The sequence below is a fragment of the Anolis carolinensis genome, unplaced genomic scaffold (genome assembly GCF_035594765.1).
Source record: "Anolis carolinensis isolate JA03-04 unplaced genomic scaffold, rAnoCar3.1.pri scaffold_14, whole genome shotgun sequence".
In the NCBI taxonomy this organism is placed as follows: Eukaryota; Metazoa; Chordata; class Lepidosauria; order Squamata; family Dactyloidae; genus Anolis; species Anolis carolinensis.
The window spans coordinates 8,920,253-8,938,139 of record NW_026943825.1 but is presented as its reverse complement, the minus strand read 5'-3'; the positions used below and the strand labels follow the sequence as shown (position 1 = coordinate 8,938,139).

The 17,887-nt window shown below is 39.3% G+C and overlaps 1 protein-coding gene and 1 long non-coding RNA gene across 2 annotated transcripts; one reads left to right on the top strand and one right to left on the bottom strand.

Moving 5' to 3' along the window:
* Window positions 1-2,528: 2,528 nt before the first annotated feature.
* Window positions 2,529-6,656, bottom strand: LOC134294290 (uncharacterized). The gene is made up of 2 exons (XR_010001236.1): window positions 6,049-6,656; window positions 2,529-5,957 (listed from the first exon to the last, which is right to left on the bottom strand). It is a non-coding gene; the product is annotated as an uncharacterized LOC134294290 (long non-coding RNA).
* Window positions 6,657-6,699: 43 nt separating this feature from the next.
* rit1 (Ras like without CAAX 1) lies at window positions 6,700-17,157 on the top strand. The gene is made up of 5 exons (XM_003227735.4): window positions 6,700-6,911; window positions 9,739-9,795; window positions 11,410-11,483; window positions 12,759-12,950; window positions 13,943-17,157. Exons 1-5 carry the CDS (start codon window positions 6,791-6,793, stop codon window positions 14,171-14,173), a joined length of 675 nt encoding a protein of 224 aa, XP_003227783.1. The 5' UTR covers window positions 6,700-6,790; the 3' UTR covers window positions 14,174-17,157.
* The last annotated feature ends 730 nt before the right edge of the window (window positions 17,158-17,887 follow it).

The following is a 17,887-nucleotide window of genomic DNA, read 5'->3' as shown; positions in this document are numbered from 1 at the left end:
ATTTTTTTATCCAATTGCTGCCAGTTTAGAGGGCTAATCTCTGCCTACTTGGTTGCCTAGCAACCAAGGGACAGCCAGGTTTCAGTTAGGGGACAGGCAGATTTAGGCCTCACTTAGACTTCTTCCACGGATTATCTAATTTGCACTGGATTATATGGCAGTGTAGACTCAAGGCCCTTCAACACAGCTATATAACCCATTTATAATCTTATATTATCTGCTTTGCACTGGATTATCTTGACTCCACACTGCCATATAATCCACTTCAGTGTGCATTTTATACAGCTGTGAAGAAGGGGCCTCATATAATCCAGTTATAAGCAGATAATTTAAGATTATCAATATACAGTAGAGTCTCACTTATCCAACGTAAACAGGCCGGCAGGATAAGTGAATATGTTGGATAATAAGAAGGGATTCAGGAAAAGCCAATTAAACATCAAATTAGGTAATCGTTATACAAATTAAGCACCAAAACATCATATTATACAACAAATTTGACAGAAAAAGTAGTTCCATGCGCAGTAATGCTATGTAGTATTTACAGTAGAGTCTCACTTATCCAACACTCGCTTATCCAACGTTCTGGATTATTCAACGCATTTTTGTAGTCAATGCTTTCAATATATTGTGATATTTTGGTGCTAAATTCATAAATACAGTAATTACTATATAGCATTACTGTGTACTGAACTACTTTTTCTGACAAATTTGTTGTCTAACATGATGTTTTGGTGCTTAATTTGTAAAATCATAACTTAATTTGATGTTTAATAGGGTTATCCTTAATTCCTCATTATCCAACATATTCGCTTATCCAATGTTCTGCCGGCCCGTTTATGTTGGATAAGTGAGACTCTACTGTACTGTATTTACAAATTTACCACTAAAATATCACAATGAGTTTAAAACACTGACTACAAAAACATTGATTATGAAAAGGCAGACTGCGTTGGATAATCCAGAACATTGTATAAGCGAATGTTGGATAAGTGAGATTCTTCTTTAATATGAAATAATTACTGGGATAGAATAATGCAGAACAATATAATCTCTAAAACCAGGACAGTAAATAAACAGGGGAATTCCACACAGGAAACAATCAGGGCCAGCTAACACCTCCCAACAAAGTATTCCCATCATCAAAGTCTGGCAAATCCTGTTTTCTCAGGGCCACAGACAGTAGAAGCACATAAAATATCACAAACAACATCACTCTGAAAACAAGGGAATTCCAGACGTGAAACAATCAGGGCCAGCTAACACCTCCCAACAAAAAATTCACTCAGGGAGGAAACAGCCAGGCTTTAAAGCTGCAAGGCCATTACATCCTAATCATTTTTCCTAATTGCAGCATTCATACTTGCCTCCAACAAACAAAAAAAAACCAATCAGAAATATTGTATATTCACAACCTTTAGGAAATAATATCCCCTGATGGCGCAGTGTGTTAAAGCGCTGAGCTGCTGAACTTCTGGACTGAAAGGCCACAGGTTTGAATTGGGGGAGCGGAGAGAGCCCCCACTGTTAGCCCTAGCTTCTGCCAACCCAGAAGTTCGAAAACATGCAAATGTGAGTGCATCAATAGGTACTGCTCCGGAGGGAAGGTAACGCCGCTCCATGTAGTCATCCCACATGACCTTGGAGGAGTCTACGGACAACGCCAGCTCTTCGGCTTAGAAAAGGAGATGAGCACCAACCTCCAGCGTCAGACACGACTGGACTTAACGTCAGGGGAAAACCTTTACCCTTGACCTTAACTACCACCAATTCCTCAATACTTTATTTCCCATACCACCATACTTCGCCACAGCAACGCGTGGCCGGGCACAGCTAGTCTATATATATAAAAGAGTGATGGCATCAGGGCAGCGGACAAAACAACAAAACTACAGGCTCCCCAACCTCGAAATTTGACAACACAACCCATCATTCACGGCTCTAGGTTGATACAACAAAAAGAAAAAGAAAATCCTAATTACAGGGAGAGGAATAATAGTTTTTATCCAATTGCTGCCAGTTAGAAGGCTAAGTTCCACCCACTTTGTCTCCTAGCAACCTACTCAGCCCAAGGGACAGGCACAGTTAGGCCTCACTTAGGCCTCTTCCACAGATTATCAGATTTTAACTGGATTATATGGCAATATAGACTCAAGGCTCACAGCTAGTCTATATATATAAAAGGGTAATGAAATTTCGGCCTAGGACAAAACAACAAAACTACACGTCCCAGAAACACTAAACTTAGCAGCACAACCCCTCATCCATGCCTCTAGGTTCATACAACAAAAAGAAAATAAAGTCCTAATTAGAGGGAGAGGAATAATTGTTTTTATCCAATTGCCGCCAGTTAGAAGGCTAAGCTCCGCCCACTTGGTCTCCTAGCAACCCACTCAGTCCAGGGGACAGGCAGTTAGGCCTCACTTAGGCCTATAAAATACAGATTATCAGATTTGAACTGTCATTCACAAAAAGCTCTTGAATTCCCTATTTCTTAATAATAATAATAATAATAATAATAATAATAATAATAATAATAATAATTTATTTGTTTGACCAGTCATATGACCATTTCAAAGTGCAACATAAATAAAAACAAGGCAAAAAGGATGGGAGAAAGGTTGTCCTGTTACACACAGTATATAATAGAAACGAAGTAGCAAACGTATAATCACCAAGGCACATATATAAACTATTTTACAGCATTATATAAACTATTTCACAGCATTATAGCAAACATAGCATTCATGTTTATATATTGCCAAAATAAAGGAGTTCATAAACTGAGGTTAAAACTCAGTATTCAGTGTTGTCTTGAAGCTTGGTAGAAAAAGCATCTCAATTGATGATCTTTATAAATGAGGGTTGTACCCTTTAAACAAATTATCAAAGTCCCAAGCAAGAAAGAGTCTTCAGAATGTATATTCAAAGAAAGCAACAGCAAAAAACAACAAGGGTTCCCGGGGTATTCTATGTCCTTGTTTCAGGATGGGTGTCCCTTCTTCAGGTTTAGTTGCTTCTTGTATAGTCTTCTGAAGATTATTACAAACTGTATTATAAGGAGACAATATAATAGATTTGCTGTTACCAGCACCCAGTAGCATGAAACAAAATTTAAGGATATTTGCAAAAAAACTTACTTTCACTTTTCTAGGTAGTGGCTCTGCTGTAATTCCAGCTCAGGATAGCAACTTTTTTTTTTTTGGATGGGAGGGACAGGCAGCTGACCATCAGTTTCAGATTTGAACTGGATTATATGGCAGTGTAGAATCAAGGCCCTTCCACACAGCTATATAACCCATTTATAATCTTATATTATCTGCTTTGCACTGGATTATCTTGACTCCACACTGCCATATAATCCACTTCAGTGTGCATTTTATACAGCTGTGAAGAAGGGGCCTCATATAATACAGTTCTGAGCAGATAATATAAGATTAGAAATATACAGTAGAGTCTCACTTATCCAACATAAACAGGCCGGCAGGATAAGTGAATATGTTGGATAATAAGAAGGGATTCAGGAAAAGCCAATTAAACATCAAATTAGGTAATCGTTATACAAATTAAGCACCAAAACATCATATTATGCAACACATTTGACAGAAAAAGTAGTTCCATGCGCAGTAATGCTATGTAGTATTTACAGTAGAGTCTCACTTATCCAACACTCGCTTATCCAACGTTCTGGATTATTCAACGCATTTTTGTAGTCAATGCTTTCAATATATTGTGATATTTTGGTGCTAAATTCATAAATACAGTAATTACTATATAGCATTACTGTGTACTGAACTACTTTTTCTGCCAAATTTGTTGTCTAACATGATGTTTTGGTGCTTAATTTGTAAAATCATAACTTAATTTGATGTTTAATAGGGTTATCCTTAATTCCTCATTATCCAACATATTCGCTTATCCAATGTTCTGCCGGCCCGTTTATGTTGGATAAGTGAGACTCTACTGTACTGTATTTACAAATTTACCACTAAAATATCACAATGAGTTTAAAACACTGACTACAAAAACATTGATTATGAAAAGGCAGACTGCGTTGGATAATCCAGAACATTGTATAAGCGAATGTTGGATAAGTGAGATTCTTCTTTAATATGAAATAATTACTGGGATAGAATAATGCAGAACAATATAATCTCTAAAACCAGGACAGTAAATAAACAGGGGAATTCCACACAGGAAACAATCAGGGCCAGCTAACACCTCCCAACAAAGTATTCCCATCATCAAAGTCTGGCAAATCCTGTTTTCTCAGGGCCACAGCCAGTAGAAGCACATAAAATATCACAAACAACATCACTCTGAAAACAAGGGAATTCCAGACATGAAACAATCAGGGCCAGCTAACACCTCCCAACAAAGTATTCCCATCATCAAAGTCTGGAAAATCCTCTGTTTTCTCAGGGCCACAGACAGTAGAAGCACATAAAATATCGCAAACAACACCACTCTGAAAACAAGGGAATTCCAGACAGGAAACAATCAGGGCCAGCTAACACCTCCCAACAAAAAATTCACTCAGGGAGGAAACAGCCAGGCTTTAAAGCTGCAAGGCCATTACATCCTAATCATTTTTCCTAATTGCAGCATTCATACTTGCCTCCAACAAACAAAAAAAAACCAATCAGAAATATTGTATATTCACAACCTTTAGGAAATAATATCCCCTGATGGCGCAGCGTGTTAAAGCGCTGAGCTGCTGAACTTCTGGACTGAAAGGCCACAGGTTTGAATTGGGGGAGCGGAGAGAGCCCCCACTGTTAGCCCCAGCTTCTGCCAACCCAGAAGTTCGAAAACATGCAAATGTGAGTGCATCAATAGGTACTGCTCCGGCGGGAAGGTAGCGCTGCTCCATGTAGTCATCCCACATGACCTTGGAGGAGTCTACGGACAACGCCGGCTCTTCGGCTTAGAAATGGAGATGAGCACCAACCCCCAGAGTCAGACACGACTGGACTTAATGTCTGGGGAAAACCTTTACCCTTGACCTTAACTACCACCAATTCCTCAATACTTTATTTCCCATACCACCAGACTTCGCCACAGCAACGCGTGGCCGGGCACAGCTAGTCTATATATATAAAAGGGTAATGAAATTTCGGCCTAGGACAAAACAACAAAACTACACGTCCCAGAAACACTAAACTTAGCAGCACAACCCCTCATCCATGCCTCTACGTTCATACAACAAAAAGAAAATAAAGTCCTAATTAGAGGGAGAGGAATAATTGTTTTTATCCAATTGCTGCCAGTTAGAAGGCTAAGCTCCGCCCACTTGGTCTCCTAGCAACCCACTCAGTCCAGGGGACAGGCAGTTAGGCCTCACTTAGGCCTATAAAATACAGATTATCAGATTTGAACTGTCATTCACAAAAAGCTCTTGAATTCCCTATTTCTTAATAATAATAATAATAATAATAATAATAATAATAATTTATTTGTTTGACCAGTCATATGACCATTTCAAAGTGCAACATAAATAAAAACAAGGCAAAAAGGATGGGAGAAAGGTTGTCCTGTTACACACAGTATATAATAGAAACGAAGTAGGAAACGTATAATCACCAAGGCACATATATAAACTATTTTACAGCATTATATAAACTATTTCACAGCATTATAGCAAACATAGCATTCATGTTTATATATTGCCAAAATAAAGGAGTTCATAAACTGAGGTTAAAACTCAGTATTCAGTGTTGTCTTGAAGCTTGGTAGAAAAAGCATCTCAATTGATGATCTTTATAAATGAGGGTTGTACCCTTTAAACAAATTATCAAAGTCCCAAGCAAGAAAGAGTCTTCAGAATGTATATTCAAAGAAAGCAACAGCAAAAAACAACAAGGGTTCCCGGGGTATTCTATGTCCTTGTTTCAGGATGGGTGTCCCTTCTTCAGGTTTAGTTGCTTCTTGTATAGTCTTCTGAAGATTATTACAAACTGTATTATAAGGAGACAATATAATAGATTTGCTGTTACCAGCACCCAGTAGCATGAAACAAAATTTAAGGATATTTGCAAAAAAACTTACTTTCACTTTTCTAGGTAGTGGCTCTGCTGTAATTCCAGCTCAGGATAGCAACTTTTTTTTTTTTGGATGGGAGGGACAGGCAGCTGACCATCAGTTTCAGATTTGAACTGGATTATATGGCAGTGTAGAATCAAGGCCCTTCCACACAGCTATATAACCCATTTATAATCTTATATTATCAGCTTTGAACTGAATTATCTTGACTCCACACTGCCATATGATTCAATTCAGTGTGCAGTCGGACACAACTGGACTTAATGCCAGGGGAAAACCTTGACCCTTTACCTCAACTACCACCAATTCAATACTTTATTTCCCATACCACCAGACTTTGCCACAGCAACGCGTGGCCGGGCACAGCTAGTAATAATAATAATAGTTCCTGGGGTAACACAAGGAGACGACTAAACGACTGAGCAGCAGCAACAAGCACCGATGCGTCGAAATCGAGAGACAGATACATCCATCAATCAAGACAGATTGATTGATTGAGACATCATGGAAAGAAGCCTGCTGTTGGCATTGGTTTCTTTTCCAACCGGAAGTGCGGGCCGAATTCCCGAAGGCTGGTCCTGAGCCTCTTTGGGCGGAGGATGGAGGGGGCGTGGCCACTGCGGCTGGCTCCTCCCCCCTCGGGGCGGCTGGAGAACTTTGTCACGCCGGCGCCATTTTGTTAGCGGTGGGCGGGAAGATGAGGAAGCGTCGGAGGCGGAGGCGGCGGGAGTGAGCCGGGCCGGGCGCGATGGAGGCGGCGGCGGGGCCGAAGGGGGTCTCCGCTGGCGCGGCCTGCGGCGGGACTGCCCCTCCTCCGCCTCGCGAGTACAAGCTGGTGATGCTGGGCGCCGGCGGCGTCGGGAAGAGTGGTACGTCGGCCCTTGGCTCCCTCAGCAACTCGAGGCCTGTTGCTGAGGCCTTCCTCTTTCGACCTCCAGGGGGCGGCGGCGGCTTGAGAGGGAGTGTTTGTTTTATTTCATTTTTTAATTAATTTATTTATTTTTTATTTGTTTTCTTAAAATACATCAATCATCAGTACCTTCCATACTCTTATATTTCACACTTAATTCATTGCATCAACTATACCAATGATGGGCAACCTTTTGCGCTTGGTGTGTCAAAATTCACCAAAAAAATAATTGTAATATATAACTGTATTTAATTAATCAACAACTATTTACTACCATTATTTCCATGTACAACGACCTATGGTACCTCTTGCAGCTTCCACACTGATTTCTCTCTATCCTAGTTTCAATGTAGTCATGAATAATAAATAATATAATAATAATATAATAGTAATAATATGATAATATATTACAATAATAATAGAATAATAATAGAATGATATAATTATACACACACGCACGCACATATATAAATGTAATGTGCATAATTCCCATGGAGTAAACAACAAAACCACTGGACCAAATCACACCAAATTTGGCCACAAAATACATAGTCACCCAATCAATCTGCATGTGGCAGCCTGTCAGGAAAAATGGCTAGGCGTGTTAATGCTGACACGCGTGTCATAGGTTGGCCATCACTGAACTATACAGTATATGTACAGTAGAGTCTTGCTTATCCAACGTAAACAGGCCGGCAGAACGTTGGATAAGCGAATATGTTGGATAATAAGGAGAGGTTAAGGAAAAGCCTATTAAACATCAAATTACGTTATGATTTTACAAATTAAGCTCCAAACCATCATGTTGTACAACAAATTTGAAAGAAAAAGTAGTTCAATACACAGTAATGCTATGTAGTAATTGCTGTATTTACGAATTTAGCACCAAAATATCACGATGTATTGAAAACATTGACTACAAAAGTGCGTTGGATAATCCAGAACATTGGATAAGCGAGTGTTGGATAAGTGAGACTCTACTGTATATATATCTTGTATGTGGTTTTATTCACTTTTGTACCCCTGCCCCCGAACCACTTCAATTTACATTCTCTTTCCAAAATACCATTTCTTCTTGTGGAGGCAATTTCCCATCTATTTTTTTAAACCATTCTCAACGAATTTTCTTTATACCATTCTTCGATTTGTATATTAATTTTACCTTTCCAGTTCCTTGCTATCAACAACCTTGCTGCAGTTAGCATGTCATTTATTGCGTCCTTGTTTTTTTCAGATTCTTAACATTATATAATGACAACAAAGCAATACAGTAGAGTCTCGCTTATCCAACGTAAACGGGCCGGCAGAACATTGGATAAACCAATATGTTGGATAATAAGGAGAGATTAAGGAAAAGCCTATTAAACATCAAATTAGGTTATGATTTTACAAATTAAGCACCAAAACATCATGTTATACAACAAATTTGACAGAAAAAGTAGTTCAATACGCAGTAATGCTATGTAGTAATTACTGTATTTATGAATTTAGCTCCAAAATATCATGATTATTGAAAACATTAACTACAAAAATGCATTGGATAATCCAGAACATTGGATAAGCGAGTGTTGGATAAGTGAGACTCTACTGTACTTGCACTATTTCCTATCTTCATATCCATTATAGCTTCTATTTCTCTATATACCTTCCCCCAAAATTCATTTACACATTTACATTGCCACCACATATGTATATATGTGCCCACCTCCTGGCAACCTCTCCCAACAGTTTTTTGTGGCATTTTTATTGATGTTTGCTACCTTTACTGGTGTTAAATTTCCAAACCAGTTTAATAATTTTCTTTAACCCGTATCAATAAGTACCTTAAATGTCTTGGATCCCATAACTGTATCCAATGTGTTTTGGACCATCTCCCAGAATTCCCAGCTGTTGGTCAAGCCCGCTGGGGCTTGTGGGAGTTGTAGTCTCGAACCCAGCCTCTTTATTAGTGACTTGAGGGAGGGAATAGAGCAAGCCTGGCCCAACTTGGGGCCCTGCAGGTGTTTTGGCCTTCAACTCCCACCATTCCTCACAGCCTCAGGCCCCTTCCTTTACCCCCTCAGTCGCTTAAGTGAAAGCTTTTAAACAGAGGATAGATGGCCACTGATCTATAGTTTCTGGTCCAGCTGTCATATACAGATATGGTACTATCCATGTGTCTGAAGGCTTTATAACATCACGATATTGTAGAGAACAGTAAATCAGAGGGTTTGTGTTCTATTAGATGCATGTTTGTTGGAAATGAGTTATTCCTATTGTTATATTGATAGTCTACATAGACTATGAGGTGGTATCTTGCCTAAACAGGGAAGATTTTAGAAGAATCTTTCACACAAGGTCCCCTCCCCTTTTTTCTGGTAGCTTTAATAAGAAACTTTCTGTTTTCTGGAAATTCTCTAAATTGAAAGCTGCTCCCCCCTGTGGCCGGAATCGAGCATACCCCAAGGAAGCTGGAAGCTGGAGAAGATTAAATTGCCTCTATGTCTGTCTCTGTTCTATGTGTATATGGCATTGAACATTTGCCAATTATGTGTATATTGTGATCCGCCCTGAGTCCCCTTCGGGGTGAGAAGGACGGAATATAAATACTGTAAATAAACCTGTCGGGTACTTCGATTGTGCTTTTCCTGAATTGCTGATTGGGGTTGGACTAGATGGCCCACGTGGGCACTTCCAACTCTATTTTATGATTCTATGACTTTGTGGAGTGTTGGGTCGGGTTCTCCATGGCATCCCTCTTCTCTTCTTTGGAGCCATATATTAAAATACATCTGTTTTCTTGATAGCTATGACCATGCAGTTCATTAGTCATCGCTTCCCAGAAGACCATGACCCCACCATTGGTGAGTGTGCCTCCTGCCACTGAGTGCATAGCATATGGATATTCATATAAGCTAACAGTGTTTATATAATAATAATAAAACTTTATACCCCACTACCATCTCCCCACGGGGACCCGGGGCGGCTCACATGGGGCAAGGCCCAACCAGCATAATTTACAAAAACAACAGCATAAATATATTGCACAATATACAAAAAATAAAACACAGCAAGGCAATAAAACAGGAGTTAATACAGCGGTAATAATATCAATCAACCACCAACTACAATTTGGTCGACTTCATTGGTGGGGGGGGGGGGGGACGGGACTGCAGCAGCAATATAAAAATATCATCAGTTAAAATACCCAAATAAAAGGGACCTAATAAAATTCAGGATAGAATTATACATATACTTATCTGTATCCATACATACAAACAGGCAGTCCCCAAGTTAAGAACAAGATCTAGGGCCAAATTAATATCTTGAAATACTTCTAAACAAAAGACACTTTTAAAGAAGAAGGTTTTTAAGATTGTCAGGGGCTGCTGTGGTCTTATATGCTTTTAATGATGTTCAATACTGTTTTAAATACTTGTATATTTTTATATTTGAAGTTGTATTTCAGTGCTTTTAATTGTGAGTCACTTTGAGTCTCCTTATGGAGAGAGAAAATAAACATATAATACAACCCACCTCATGTGTCACAACAAAGCACTTGGAAAAGAAAAATGAGAAATAAGGGACAACAAATAAAAGAGATTTTGGGATTGGTGAGTGTGCCTCCTCTTTCCTCCTTCTGCCACTTGGGTGCATAGGATATGAATATTAATACAAGATAACAGCCATATATACATACACCCTGGTATATTTTTTTCCTTGAAGTTGGCCTGTATTAAATACACACTCCTATGTATCTAGAATAGAAAGAGCTAGTAAGCCTTGATGGATGGCTGATGGGTGTTCATCTTTCCAATCCCAAAGCATCAGTCCTGTAGAACCGTAAAAGTATATAGGCCCCAGCCATATTGATCTTCACTTGCTGTTTTATTCTGTCTTATTCTATTTTATTTTTATTGTCTTCGGGCTTTTGCCCTGTGTTAGCTGCCCTGAGTCCCTGTGCGGAGATGGAAGCAGGATAGAAAAATAAAGTTGTTGTTGTTGTTATTATTATTATTATTGTGAGGTTTACAAGAACATACATTAAAGCAATCAATGCATTTTAAAAATTGTCCTAGTACAAAAATAATATGTGGAAATACCGCTAAAGAAAACCGGCATCATTATTAATAATATTACAATATATAGATATAGTACAATATGGTAATTTATTGCCAGTATTGTGTTATGCTAATAATATAAATTGTATGTAAATTTAATTTGTAAGCCGCTCTGAGTCTTCGGGGTGAGAAGGGTGGAATATAAATGTATTAAATAAATAAATAATAAATAAGCTTATTACAGAAAGCAGACATTGCTCTAGTCTGTAAATACCTCAGTTCTCTTCTTCTCGAGGTGTCTGTGAGTCATGGGTGGAAGTCCCCAAATTCATATGTTTGTATTTGGATGGTTGTCCTTTGCATATGTTGTTGCTAATGGATATACTGAGTGCTTCACCCATTTTTTTTTTTCTATAGAGGATGCTTACAAAATGCGGATAAGAATTGATGATGAGCCTGCTAACCTTGATATTTTGGACACAGCAGGCCAGGTATGTACTCATCACTTTGAATTTTCTGCATTCAGTGCACTTTGATACATTATCTTGCTGTCCTCTTGAAAGAAGCCTGCTCTAAGGTCACTGTTTTCTCTGTGGGTTTTAAAATCTTTATTGGTATACGAACAGCGTAGTGAGACGTGATAACAAATTATACAACATGCTAAGAATACAAGAAATCTACAAATAATGCATCTCACCCCAACATACAAGAGATTAAAGATGTATTTTCCATCATCCTGACCAAAGACAATAGCATTAATATTAATAATAATAATAATAATATAATAATAATAAAACTTTATTTATAACCTGCTTCCATCTCCCTGAGGGGACTCGGAGTGGTTCACATAGGGACCAAGCCCAATTAACAGATAAAACAATACAACAGCATATATACTGTATATACTCGAGTATAAGCCTAGTTTTTATAGACTGAAAAAGCCCCCCTCGGCTTATACTCGGGTGAGGGTCCTGGTTGGCTTATATTTGGGTCAGCTTATACTCGAGAATGTATGGTACATTTATTATTTTTCTCTATTATTGTTGCTACTATTACATTTATTATTTTTCTCTATTATTGTTGCTACTATTACATTTATTTTACTCCATTTTTTATTATTAATACATTTATTGTTTCACACAGATATTATTATTATTGTTATTATTATTATTATTATTATTGCATATATTATTTTACTCTATTTATTATAACTTGTATTTCCCTGTATTTATTATTATTATTACATGTATTATTTTACTCTATTATTACTATTAAAAGGATACGTAAGCACATTTACATTGAAGAAGATGAGAATAATAATTTGATCAGAGTTGGACAGTCTTATCTTAGATTAGAGTGTGATGTAAATATTCAAAAACATTTAACCTACTGATGCCTCAATTAATGTAATTTTATTAGTATCTATTTTTATTTCTGATATGTACCACTCTCGGCTTATACTCGAGTCAATGTTTTCCCAGGGTTTTTTTTGTGGTAAAATGAGGTGCCTCGGCTTATATTCGGGTTGGCTTATACTCGAGTATATACGGTAATTAAAACAATAACAGTAAAATAACATTCATAAAATACATCAGTGAGCATCAGGACTAAATGGTGGAGCTATTAAGAAATTGCATGTCAGACTTATTTCTAATCCCAAACTAAAGTTATATTTTTGATGTGCTGCAAAAATAACAGTGTTGAGAATAGGAGATTCTGACTTGATGTTGTTCTAACTCTCGATTCTCTCCGTTCTCCCTTCTCAGGCGGAATTTACTGCTATGAGAGACCAGTACATGAGGGCAGGCGAAGGATTCATCCTGTGCTACTCAATCACTGACTGGCGGAGCTTCCACGAGGTGCGCGAGTTCAAGCAACTCATTTACCGTGTCCGGCGTACGGATGAGACTCCAGTGGTCCTCGTGGGCAACAAATCTGATCTAACCCAGTTGAGACAGGTGAGAAATGCTTTTAACCCTTATTATAATATTCTTTTTAATTTGCAAAGGGAGAGTGTTGGTTGGCTTTTTTTAAAAAAAGAGAGGCCAATACAGACTGTTCCATGTTCCAGAAGCATTCTATTCTGACGTTTTGCCCACATCTATGGCAGACATCCTCAGAAAATCAGGGGAAGGATGGAGGTTGAGGATGAGCTCAGGAACTCATGTGCTGGAGCAAAGTACTATCTTTCCAGCATTGTGAGACTGCATGAATCTCAAGAATTTAGAAGTAGATGTGCTATTGTACAAGAACTTCCCATTTCTCTATTGCTCTGACCAGTTTTATTTTGATATTTTTAAGCATTTTATTGGATGTTGCCGTGTGTCTTATATGTATTTTATTTCGTTTTATTGTGATTGTTTGGGCTTGGCCCCGTGTTAGCTGCCCTGAGTCTCTTCAGGGAGATGGTGGCGGGATACAAAAATAAAATTATTATTATTATTATTATTATTATTATTATTATTATTATTATTATTATTATTATTATTATGTGGAATTCACTGCCCATTGAGATTTGGCAGGCCCCCACTGTACTAGCCTTTAAGAAAGACTTAAAAACATGGCTCTTCCGGTGTGCCTTTGGAGAGTAACTGTCATATCTTTCTTCAGTTATTCCCCTTGGATATCTATCCTTTAGACTGTTCCACTATTTTATGTCCCTGTTCCCCGTGGTTTTATTCATATGCCTTTCTCACCCGAGTTTTAACTTAGTGTTCATGTGGCCCTCCCTGGTTTTTATTGCTTTTTCTGAATTTTGGGTTGTAATGTATGTTATTATTTATTGTATTGTTAAATTGTTATGATGTGTTGTTTTATATTTTGTTATATTGTATGGTTCTGGGCATGGCCCCATGTAAGCCGCCCCGAGTCCCCGTTGGGGAGATGGTGGCGGGGTATAAATAAAGTTTTATTATGATTATGATTATTATTATTAATTTCCTGTGGCCAGGTCTCCAAGGAAGATGGCTCAGCCTTGGCGCAAGAGTTTGGTTGCCCGTTCTTTGAAACTTCCGCGGCCTTTCGCTACTATATCGACGACGTCTTCCATACGCTGGTCCGGGAAATCCGGAGGAAGGAGAAGGAAGCGGTGGTGGCACTGGAGAAGCGGTCCAAGCCACGAAGGAGTGTCTGGAAAACACTGAGATCTCTGTTTTGGAAGAAGAAGAATTCGATCACATGAATCGGTGTCATCCTCCCATCACAGAACTCCGGGGGCCGACAAGAGTGCCAAAACAGTGCGGAAGCCTTGCAGCCTTGTGTGTTGGTTTCTTCTGCTCACTGTATTCATTGAGATATTATTTTGTGTTTAAAATTGTGAAGGCTGTTCTGCCATGGAATAATTTCATTCTGGTGCTGAGAACTGTTGCACTGCAGGGTGTTCTGAATTTCAGTCAGTCTTTCTCTCCCTCTCCCTGATCAGAATTGGCAGGAAGTCCGTTCATCCAAACGCCTCTACAGACGTGTTTTGCCGATCAGGACAAAACGTGCCACCGACTTGCCTGCCACATTGGTGGCATCACTTACTGGCCTTGCTAATGCTAAGGTTTGATTTTAAATGTGTCTTGGTATTTCAGGGGATTATAATCTGGCTTTTGGTTATGAGGAAGATGCAGAGGAAAACACAGCTGGCAAAGTCTTTATCCTCTTGTATTTTATTTTGGCGAAGTGGAATGTGCAAAAATTTAACCCTCACAGGGATGCAACTGATCATGATGCAAGTTTCTTCGCACCTGCAAGTGTAATACGTTCCAGATACGTTAGAATTTTGCTGTTTTGAAACTTTCCAGTTCCGACAGAAAATGTGATGTTTTTAACCTTTTAAGTCTGCCACTGCTGTGTAGTTCTGCAACTTAAAAGAAGCCTTCTTTTTCTGTTGGGTGTTGGTATGTGGTCAGCAAAGGTGTTCATAGGAGGCCGTTGAGTTGAGCTAGGAAGGGTACCGTGAAGTGTGAGAGCGGTAGAGTCGAGTGGCTAAAGCATGGCCAGTGAAGGACAGATGTGGGTGGTAAATGAAGTAAATGAAGTGTGGACAGTGCGGGATTGCGGTTGGTGGCTGGTTCTGTAACTTTAGGAGCAATGTCAGTGCCTTACGTTGAAATAGCCAGGCTCTGGAATCTCCTTTATTGTGTTGTTGAAGGCATTCATGGCCAGAATCACAGAGTTGCTGTGTGTTTTCTGGGCTGTATGGCTATGTTCCAGAAGTATTCTCTCCTGACGTTTCACCCACATCTATGGCAGGCATCCTCACAGGTTGTGAGGTATATCTCCTTGATTGCCTGTTCTGATCAGGTAAGGCTTGAACCCTGGGAATGTTGTTGCTGTTAGGAGCAGAGAGTCCTGGGTTCGAAATGCGCACGGCCTTGATTCAGAACAAGGCCGCTACAGATATCTTAGTGTTTGGGGCACTTGGCGTCCCAGCTGTACACAATTGGATTGGTGCCAGTAGCAAGTGAAACATGTACTGTGACTTTTTGGAAGGAGTAGGGAAGATGGGAGAAGCACATAACCTCTAATACCTAATACCTGGAATCTAACAAGCGATGGGCAAGCCCTGTGGATTTATCGTGGTTTCCCTACATTATTTCAGTGCAGAAGGAGAGAGTGTGTGCCTTGAACATTACCTAGCTTTGATAGATGGCTGCAGTTTTTAAAATTTGGTATTAAAATTCAGCCAATCCAGCTTGATTTGACATTGAAAGCAAATGTAGTAGTAGTAGTAGTAGTAGTAGTAGTAGTAGTAATAATAATAATAATAAATTTTATTTCTACCCTGCCATCATCTCCCTGAAGGGACTCGGGGCGGCCAACAAAATATAGCAAAGTGCCACATATAGATAAAATATGTATAAAAACCACAGAATTTACAGCCACAAACATTAAAATTCATAAGATGCAGTCATAGCTGTGGATAAAAACAAGTTGTTTGAATTGACATAGTCCAGTGCCAGAATACATGACAGAGTCCAGAATACACAGCATAGTCATAGTCACGTATTCTGACTGTTAGAAAGCTTTCTATTGCCTGGAATGACTCCCTTCTATTGGGAACATAATTCAGGATAGTTGTGTTGGCCAAATCCACAACACAGCCTTACCTTTATTGTCTGAAAGGTACAAAATATCAGCCTGCATCTCTTCCAGTGTCATTTTTTCTGTCATGAACTGAAGAAGCCAGTGATGCTTGGAAAGCTTGCACGATGCATTTTCTGCATTTTGCTTGGTCGGTAAAAGCATCGTTTTGTGGATTTTGTTGTATTTACTTTCAAGCGAGCGTTGGGCCTGGATCCTCCCTTCCTGTCATGATGCCATTGTATGCTCATATTTGCAAAGGAACAAAACAAAAAAGATCTTCTGCCAAACAACTTTGCATCACGTCCTGTTTTAAAAAGAGTTTAGGAAGAAATCGGTCTAACTTTTCAGTTACTTTGTAGGAAACTAAAACAAGAGATGATCCCATTTAGCTCTATAGTGGATTTTTCTATCTTAATATTTCGATTGGCTTTGGATTGCTGATGTTACTTGATGTAGCCTTTTAAAAATATATCTATGTGTTGTCGAAGGCTTTCATGGCTGGGATCACTGTGTTGCTGTGAGTTTTCTGGACTGTCTGGCCATGTTCCAGAAGCATCCCCTCTTGACGTTTCACCCACACCTATGGCATCCTCAGAGGTTGTGAGGTCTGTTGGAAACTAGGAAAGTGGCGTTTATATCTCTGTGGAATAATGTCAAGTTGGAGAAATAACTCCTTATCTGTTGGAGGCAAGTGTAAATGTTTCAATGGGCCAGCTTGATTAACATTGAATAGCTTTGCAGCTTCAAAGCCTGGCTGTTGTGCCTGGGGGCAAGTGGGGTTTATATCCCTGTGGAATGATGTCCAGGGTGGGAGAAAGAACTCTTGTCTGTTGGAGGCAAGTGGGAATGTTGCCATTGGCCAGCTTGATGAGCATTGAATGGCCTTGCAGCATCAAAGCCTGGCTGCTTCCTGCCAGAGGGAATCTTACTGAGAAGTTGGAAGGGGAGAAACCATGCATTCCATTTAATGAAATGTTTGAATGTAGCGATATCAGGTGAATTTATATTGGCCAATTTAACTTTTATGAATAATGCTGGATTCTCACCGTAATTATTAATTTTAGTACGGATTAAAAACTGTATTTGAATACATTTTTCTTAGTGCTGAATTTGTGACTACCTTGTGGATTTATTTTTATGAAGCTGTGTCACTCATATAACCCAACATTTGAAGGTGGGTGCACCATTTGTTTTAATTGTCCAGCTCCATTTGAAAAGAGATGTTTATTTGAGGTGTTTATTGTCAATTCAAAATTTGGTGTGAAGCATAAGCACCAATGGCCCTCCTTCCAATGACATGGCAGGTTATGGCGAGCGCCGTGAACATGTCCAAGAGCCCTGCCAATGTCCTCCACAAACACCATCCAGCCCACCACCCAAGTGAAGGCTTTCATATGGGGACCATTTCATCCTAGATGTTCTGTTTTTCCTCCACCACAGGCATCCCAGTGTTTCTTACTCTCAGTTGCTGTGGAATTTGCAATGCTTCTCCCATAACCTATTCCTATTCTTTTCAGTGGCACACAGCAAACAGAGGAATTGATCAACAACTGAACATACTAGAGAGAGAGGTTTGGGGAGAATAAACCATGATTTATAGGAGTTGTAGATACTGGGATGTATAGTTCACCTGCAATCAGTTAGCACTCTTAACTCCACCCGAGATGGAATTGGACCTTATTTGGCACACAGAGCCCCCATGACCAGCAAAAAAAATACTGGCGGTCTTTAGGGGGAATTCACCTTGATTTGGGGGAGTTGTAGTTCACCTACATCCAGAGCACTGTGAACCCAAACACTGATGGATCTGGACCACAACTGG